The 9,237-nt window shown below is 33.0% G+C and overlaps 1 protein-coding gene across 1 annotated transcript; it reads right to left on the bottom strand.

The window, feature by feature from the left end:
- Positions 1 to 642: 642 nt before the first annotated feature.
- LOC116143426 (receptor-like protein 7) lies at positions 643 to 3,417 on the bottom strand. The gene has a single exon (XM_031428895.1). It carries the CDS (start codon positions 3,415 to 3,417, stop codon positions 643 to 645), a length of 2,775 nt encoding a protein of 924 aa, XP_031284755.1.
- Between the last annotated feature and the right edge of the window lie 5,820 nt (positions 3,418 to 9,237).

Raw genomic sequence — 9,237 nt, forward strand, 5'->3', positions numbered from 1 at the left:
TTTTCAACTCTTAAATTCAAGTTTTAAGATACTTTCTGGGTTGTACTATCTATATAACTTATGTGGTTTATATTAATGTAGATGCCTAATGAAACAAATATAGAATTAGAAGGAACATAAGAATAATTACATCTTTCAAAGCTTCTTTATTTACAAGTTTTCTCAAGGGTAGCATTTGGTACTGTTAAGTGCAGATTTGAAAAAAAAAAAAAAAAAAAAAAAATTCAATCATGCAAGTCTTGGTCATCCACTATTGTAAGTGTAAATATTCCCAGTCTTGGTCATGCACTAACGGAGAACAAAGTTTTAAACTACTCTAAGAAAGCTAGAAAAATTGATCAGACCAAGGTAACATACTCACTTTTCTGAATGAAATCTGAAGAACAGAAATTCAATTTTCTGAATGAAGAGAAACGAGAAAGAACTTAAAAAATGCAGTAACAATCAAGGTTAAATCAAAATTGAAATTACCAAGGCCTTTTAAAAAATTAATGCTGTGCTTGTTTATAGTTGATTGCTTACACTGACAGAAAACATAGAAGATAAAAAGGAAAAATAGAAAAAAGGTACAGGACATACATAGTCAACACTCTTCAACAAAGCTGAAAGCACTATCAACACTCTTCAACAAAGCTGAAAGCACTATCCTCTTCTTCCCCCACGTTTCGTGTTCGACTTCGACCTTCTCCCCTTTCGACGGTATTCTCCCTCGACTATACTTACAATCCAATGAGGCTTTCCTGTTGAAAATACAAGATATCCCATGATCAATCCAACAACCATTCCACATCCATAGCCTATCAACACCACTTTCCAACCGAATCCAATTGAAGACTCTGCATCATCTTCTAATTTTGAAGGTGGTTGTAGTGTCTCGTCACTTTTGCATTCTTTTGACAATGGAGATCCACACAATCCCAAGTTTCCCATGTATGAAGTATTTCCAAAGGTATCAAAGTGGGGTGCTCGTGGAATGGGCCCCGTGAGTTGGTTTTGAGACAAGTTTAGTGCTCCAAGAAAATCTAAATTTTTCAACTGCCATGGAATTCTTTCGACAAGCTTGTTTGAAGAAAGATCTAAGGATTCAAGAGCATTCAAATTTCCAAGTGATGATGGGATACAACCTGTTAAGTTGTTAAAAGAAAGATTGAGGTGTAGAAGGGAATGAAGCTCTCCAATTACTTTTGGAATCTCTCCATAGAAGTAATTTTTTGAAAAATCAATGGCAGTGAAAGCAGTGATAATTTTCACGAGCTCAAACTCATACCCTTTCATGGTCACTGTAATGGAATCTTGATAATAATCTTCACCCATATACTGCAACTTTCTCTTTGCTTCACCAACATCCTTCATGGCATTTAGATTTTCGAAATAGCTGGCTGGCAATGGACCACCAAATTTGTTGTTTGAGAGGTCAAATACTTTCAACTTTGGAAAACAGTGCTTCGCCTTTGAGCAACCCCATACAGAACCGTAAAATTGATTTGAATGAAGGACAAGAACTTGCAACTCAGGAAGACTTTCTAGCCAATATGGGAAGGTATCATTTACCTTGTTGTTACCAATATCTAGAACTTGAAGCATCGTACAATTGACCAGAGATCGTGGGATTGGCCCTTCCAATTCATTCTCATTGATGTTAAAGGTCCTCAAATGACTGCCCTTTGCAAATTTTCCGGGAATGGTGCCATAGAGTTTATTTTTCTGTAAATCCAACACATGAAGATTGCTAAAGCTTCCCATGCATGTTGGAATTTTACCACTCAAACTATTACTAGAAAGATCTAGAATTTCTATGGCACTCATATTGCAGATCATATGAGGTATCTTCCCAGTCAATTTGTTGTTTGAAAAAAATAATACTGTCAAGAAAGGTGGTGGAATTGGAATTGATCCTTGGAGCAAGTTGAACCCGAGGTCTAGAATGTGAAGATTCTTCCAGGGAAGTTGGTCTATTCTGGTTAGGTTGTTGTGGGAAAGATTTAGATAGGACAAAGTATCCATTCGAACACCCCCCATCCAATTAGGTATCTGACCACTAATTTTATTGTCAGAAAGGTCGAGCGACACTAATTGATTTGCACTTCTTAACACACTTGGGAATTCACTTAATTTGCAACCAGATAAGTACAAGTAGTGAAGTTGTGGAAAGGGCCAGTTGGCTTTGAACACACTTGGGAATTCACTTAAGTTGCAACCAGATAAGGACAAGTAGTAAAGTTGTGGAAAGGACGAGTTGGCTTTGAATGTAGTGTTAATTGACAGACTATTATGAGAAAGATCAAGATACTGAAGGTTTTTTTGTTTTGAGAACAAGTGAAGCTCTACAATTCCAGTTAAATTGTTTGAAGAAAGGCTGAGATCGGTTAAATTCACAAGTTCAAAGATTGAACTTGGAATAGAGCCATTCAATCTATTATCATCCAAAAAAATGGCATGCAATGATGGTAGAGTGGATAACCAAGATGGTATTGGACCAGTGAGTTGATTACTTGACAATGACAACAAAGAAAGTTGCGTTAAGTTGTGAAAAATATCTGGAAATTCACCAATAAAATTATTGTTGGAAAGACCTAGCATACGAAGTTTGGCAAGATTCGAAAGAAATGAGGGGATATGACCATTGAATTTGTTACTAGACAGACTCAAATAAGCAAGTTGTGTAAGATTGCCAAGTGAGGCAGGAACTGACCCAACGAGAGTGCAATTATTGAGATGCAATTCTCTCAAGGAAACGAGGTTGCTGATTGAATTAGGTACTTGTTCCGACAAGCTCATGTCAGAGACATCCAAAAGCTTGAGTGGGCTGCTCCAATTAACTTTGGGAAAATTACCTGTCAAGTTGAAGTTACCACCTAACCAAAGGATCTTCAGATTTGGAAGGCGGAAGATGCTTTCTGGCACGTTCCCTTGCAGTTTACACCCCCAGAGACTTAGAGAAGTTGGAGACGAAGATAGATTCATCAATGAACTAGGTACGATGGCAGACATGTCCACATCGTCAAGAGCAAGGTCTGTTAACACAGTCAGATTTTGAACTAGCCTCTCAAAAACAATTCTTTCAATTATCAAACGATGATTTTCATTGTAAAAATTGGATGAAAGGTCAAGTGAAACCAATTTAGACAAATGGGAGACTTCAGATGGAATTTGACCACTAAAGTTTGAGGAAGAGAGATTAAGATGTGTCAAACTGGTCAATTGACCAAAATCAGAAGAAATTTGAGAGAGATTAAAATCATTGTGAGCTAGATTGAGTCTTTTCATTTGAGGAGGAAGAAAGCGGGTAATGTTGGAAGGGATGTCGCTAGAAAGCCAACTACAGCTAAGGTCCAGGCCAATTACATGACCTGTCACCAAATCACATGTAACACCATCCCATGAGCAACAATCATAATCCTCTTTCCAAGACATCATTTTTGGATAAGAAGGAACCTTATAAACCTCATAATCATCAAAATAAAAGCAGGAAATGTTTTTGAAGGAAAAGAGTTGCTTGAAGTGGAGCAATGCAGAACTCTGGTGATGAGAGCAGGGTGTTGCAGAAGTATGAGAATAAAAGAGGAATAATTGGAGGAAGAGAAGTTGATAAGACCATGCTAGACAACCCATTTTGTTTCTGATGAATCACAATAAACGATATGATTATAAATAAAAGAGAATGGGAAACTAAAGTGAAGTTGACATATGTAAGGAGACTTGAATCCATGGTTAATGCATGTCAAAAAGTAAAGTCTTCCATGTGAATAACACAGGATAGGATTGACGCAGAAAAGCAAGCATTAATCTTTTCACCATTATATACTAAGAGTTGCAACTTTTGAAAATGAATGATTTAAACTTTTTCGTGTGGGGGCGGTGAGATGCAGTAAATCACATTTTGTAAAAGAAGTACACATGCGATCACAGACGATGCTACAGAAGGTCAATGATGTTCACTATTTTGGATTGATAATCATGCTAGACTTTGTATTATTCACTTAGTAATTATATGAAGTGCTAATTAATGATCTTTTGATAAACTTAAAGCATACTAGTATTGTCTGTTTTGTGATCAGTGAAGTTTGTAAATATAAATAGTGAAGGTGATAAGATGAATATAGCCTAAATTTATCATACAAAACAAAAAATTAATTATTCAATTATGCTCAATTAAGCTTCCTTGAAAAAGAAAATGAAAATGAAAGTTCACTTCTGTGATAGTCTGATGGATGTTGCTGCCCCCTGCGTAGCAAGAAACAGGGCATTCTTATGCATTAATTATATCTTACGGAGATTCTATTATAAGAGATCAAGTTGGCTTTATCTATTAAAACCTTTTTCCTTTATGGCGAAAATTACGGAAGCAATTGTCTTTGTTCAAATAATATGGGTCCTTAAATGGAGAAAAAAATAGGTAAATATGGAAATTAATTGTAGGCAGAGAAGCTGATAAGCCAGTCTGAGGAACCTCATCTTTCTGCAAGAAATCACAACTTGACCATCCTGGCCGTATAGTTGTGCAGCCATAAAATTCTAAATGTTCAACCGGTATTCATTCACACAACTATTCAAGAAAATGAACAACATTTTCTTCCTGCAAGCTCTTTACTAGTTCAACAACATTTTTAGTCCTCCGTTCAAATTTTTTTTTTTTTTTTTTTTGCTTTTGTGTTTTCATTGTTGAGGGGAAAATCTAAGCACTCTTTGTCACCGTAGACTTCATGTTTCCAAATATCCTTTTTTAAGAGGTAACAACGAAATGAAAAGTCAAATTCCTATTATTAGATGGAGGGATATATTTGATTCAGAATATATTGTTGTTTTATTTTCTTTGTTTTAATTTTTATTTGGATTACTACTCATGAGTCACGAGTTAACTTTTGATTCTATATACAGGCTTATAGATATCAAAAGTTTAATTAGTGATACCTTTAAATCCTAAAAAATTTAGACCAAGTCCAGAGTAATTCTACAGTGTTCATTTTCTATTATGGTCTAGTGTTCTTAGGCTAATGCAATGAGGAACATGTTATAGGGCTTGTAAAATGATTTAATTAGCGTATGTCAAGTCTTATACTAACAAGAAAACAATGTATAATGTATACATTTCAATTATCACATTCTTACTAACAAATAACCCTATGAAGCACAGTGACACAACTACCCCACAAGCCTTACAACATTGAAAGCTAAGCTAGGTACATAACTTTTGGTGATCTGAGTTCAGACTAGGAATTCATCTTCTTTGCCAACATGAAAAACAAAATTGGAGGTTTGCGGAGACATGGAAATTTCTAGAGCATTGTGTTCCACATGTTTTACAATCGAAGTAAAAAATTGAAACTGAGGGGATATGATTATCATTTATTATATGTTGGGACAGAAATATGCTTATCGCCATACCAAAGTGTTGAAATCTCAGATGCATGTTTTATCTGTTACACAAGTATCACATGGGGGTGATCAGGTGCCATGAACCCATTTCTCGACATGGTTAGAACAAGTTTGAAGCTTTGAAAACTTGAGTTTATGAAATTAGCAAAAAGTGAAACAAATTATAAATAAATTACCATGAATAATGCAATTCTATTTCTTGTCAAACTCAAATCACCTTATCTGGTCTCAAAAATGGAGTAACAAAACAATTTAAAAGAAAATGTACACTTAAAAGTTTTATAAGAGCGATCCAGTGTGCCAAGGACTACTCTTGTAGGATGAGTTCAAGAATAAGAAGTAAAACTATTCTGCCACGTCCCATAATGTACCTATTAACAGATTTTTGACTTCAGGACACAAACTAAATAATAAAATGATAAATTGAAACTTATTTTAAAAAAATATATAGTTAATTTTATTCAACATAATCTTAAACAGATTTTTACGTTTCTTTGACAATGGCGGTCCACACAACCCAGGGTTTCCAATATAGGAGTCACTTTGAAATGTATTAAACTGATTTCCTCGAGGTATAAATCCCATAAGCTGGTTGTACGAAAGGTTCAATACGGAAAGAAATGATAAACATGCAATCAAATCTAACTAAACAGTCAGAACTAGAATAGAAAGCATATAAGCATATAACCTCCAGATTGTTGGCCTTTATGTACTCTCATATACGTCTGAAAACCTCTGATTGGAGAATTTCCCTCTCACCAACACCAAAAAAAAAATCTACTAGAGCATCAGATATCCTAACAGAAGGACCACGTTTAACACTCCTCATTGCGGAGTCCATATTTACCACTTGCTTCCTAGAAACTGACTGTTCTGAAAACATCAAATTTAAGCCCCAAACATACAAATAGGTCACTTTTATACCAAATCCTTACTTGTAGGCTCAAGAGCATTGGAGTTATCGACTACTTCAACATTAGTGGGTTTTTTCCATGAAGAATCACTAAAGGATTTCTTTAAATTATTAAATTCATTATTGAGTTTAGGCTTAGGAAACAGTATCTCTTCAATGTGTATATGACGGGATTATATAATTATTTAATTGGTCTTCTACTCAAATAAAATTTTGGTCTGAAAGTCGAGGGAACATCTTTGTGTTTTTAGGTTTTGGTTGTAAAATTTGAAATAATGGTGAAACCTATTAATCCTTGATGTAAAAAAGTTTGTCTCTTCTTAAAACAGGGCAATTATTTTTGAACAATATAATCCACAAGAAACTTAAGTGCTAAAAGAACTAACTTCCTATTGCTATATTGCTTTTCATTTTTAGCTCCTATAAAATTTCTTCTCAAGTAAAAGGCATCTTTCTTAAAATTTTGCTGTTGGCAGATTGNCAAAAAAGAATTTTTGGCATAAAGTGACAGTCAAAATAGAAAGAAGGATCATCAATGAAAGAATATTGTTGCTTAAAACTGGAGCAGCGTAGAGCTCTGGTCATGAGAACAGAGTGTTGCAGAATTTTGAGAATACAAAGAACAATAATTATTGTAGGCAAAGAAGCTGATAAGCCCGTCTAAGGAACCATATCCTATTATTAGATGGACGGATATATTTGATTCAGAATGTAATGTTGTTTTATATTCTTTATTTTAAATTTTATTTTGATTACTACTCATGAGTCATGAGTAAACTTTGATTCTAGAAACAGACTTATACATAGCAAGAATTTAATCAGTGATACTTTTAAATCCTAAAAAATTTAGACCAAGTCCAGAGTAATTCTACAATGTTCCATTTCTATTATCGTCTTGTGTTCTTAGGCTAATGCAATGAGGAAACAGGTTATTGGAATTCTAAAATAATTTAATTAGTGTGTATCAAGTCTTGGTCTACTAACAAGAAAACAATGTATAATGTATACATTTCAATTACCACATTCTTAAGTCTTGGTCTACTAACAAGAAAACAATGTATAATGTATACATTTCAATTACCACATTCTTATTGACAAATATCGTTTGTTTTATACAAAAAACAGAACCTTGGAATGCTTGCAATCATTTCAATTAGTACGGTGGATCTGGTAAAAAAAGATCAGATTGGTAACCGGGTAGATCCAGACAGTCGTATGCCATTCCGGCCACTGCAGACTATTGTTCGGCAGTGGTGGCCAACTTTCGATAGTTGGTTGGGTAGGTGAGGATGTTTTTGTTAATTTATAAACTTTTATTATGAGAGAAGAGGGGTGTTTAGCTAAATTAACAAATATATGGGGTTAAAATTAATCTAAGTATTTTCAAAAAATGTTTTAAAAAAATATACCAAATAAATTCTCAGAATCCTATCTTATCATATTGAGAATAGTTTTTATAATATCATATTTCAAAAAGTGTTCAATCCCCCAAAGCCGTGTAAAAAAGATGAGAATAAATGCTTCCCGAACAAGTTACAATGTCATTGATTATATTTGTCAAAAAATTTTATTAACCGAAGTGATCATTGATTTGTTGATGGCATAATTATATTACTTTTAATAGAAAAAAAATATAATTATGTTTATGATATGATCTATCAACATATAATATAAATTAGTAAATAATCACTCCAATCTTTTTAAATAAAAATAACTTTATTGCTAAGAATGGGAATTTCTGTTCTAATGGTTGGTGATGTTGGGTTGGGTAGGGCTTTCAAGCATAAAATGGGTTTGGACAAGTATGTGGCCAGATAAGTTTGGGTCAAGACCAGGCCTTAACATATATTGTAGGCCCATAGGCCGATCCAGACTTGAGAATTTGGGATAATTAGACTTTGATCCACTTAAATAATTAGAGTTGAGTTATTGGCACCCTACTAATGAACTAAAATAATAATAATAATAATTATTATTATTATTATTATTTTTTTTTTTATGGCACCCCATAATTTCCATAGACTCCCTTTATTCCATTTTTTATATATTTAAAAAGAGTTAACATTTCATTCCCTTTCTTAAAATAAAATTTTAGATTATTAAATTGAAAAGTTCAGAAAAAAATTAAAGCTAAAGTAATTCTTACAAATAATCTCAAGAACATAATATAGTTAAATAAAACAAAAATTATATAGATTACAATAGTTACCAATACTTTAAATAAAAAAATAATAATAAATTCATATGTGAAACAATTAAGTTAATTTTAATAAATTAAGGGATAAATTTATCATTATAAAATTTATTAAAAAGTGAGGCTTCTTTAGTCCATTAGTGGGGTGTCAATAGATCCGATTAACTTTGGGGAAAATTGTTTGAGATTATATATTTAAAAATTCATAAAAACATTTTAAAAGGAGAAAAATCCTTTTTTAGTTTCCATATTTCGAAGAATCACTCTTTTCATTTATATTAATAAGGGTATAATATCATATACCCCTACAGGAATATTTAAAATCCCCTGAACCCCTGACATTAGTGAAAATTGGCGGAATACACCCTTATTGTTAGTAAGATTAGACATGTTAGATTAGTCACGTTAATGGAATCCCTAACGGCAAGGGGTTAAAAGTTATTTGATGTGATAAAAACAGTAACACCCCGCAATTATAAATTAGTATCTTTAACCTCCTTTCACATTTAAAAAATTGTCCCATACCTCCCCTCTTCACACTTTACTAACACACTTCTTTACCTGAAAAAATGAAATTCCATCGTCGCTAATATCCATTACAATTTAATACCATTTACATAATTGTCTTTTGTACGTGACATGACTTGAAAAAGAGAAAAAAGTTAATATTCTTGTGGTTATAAGTATTAAATATGATAATTTATAAATATATTTTTTTAAATATTTATTTATTTATAATCTTGATTTTATTTCC

This window comes from Pistacia vera, unplaced genomic scaffold, assembly GCF_008641045.1.
Source record: "Pistacia vera cultivar Batoury unplaced genomic scaffold, PisVer_v2 Contig1132, whole genome shotgun sequence".
NCBI classification, from domain to species: Eukaryota; Viridiplantae; Streptophyta; class Magnoliopsida; order Sapindales; family Anacardiaceae; genus Pistacia; species Pistacia vera.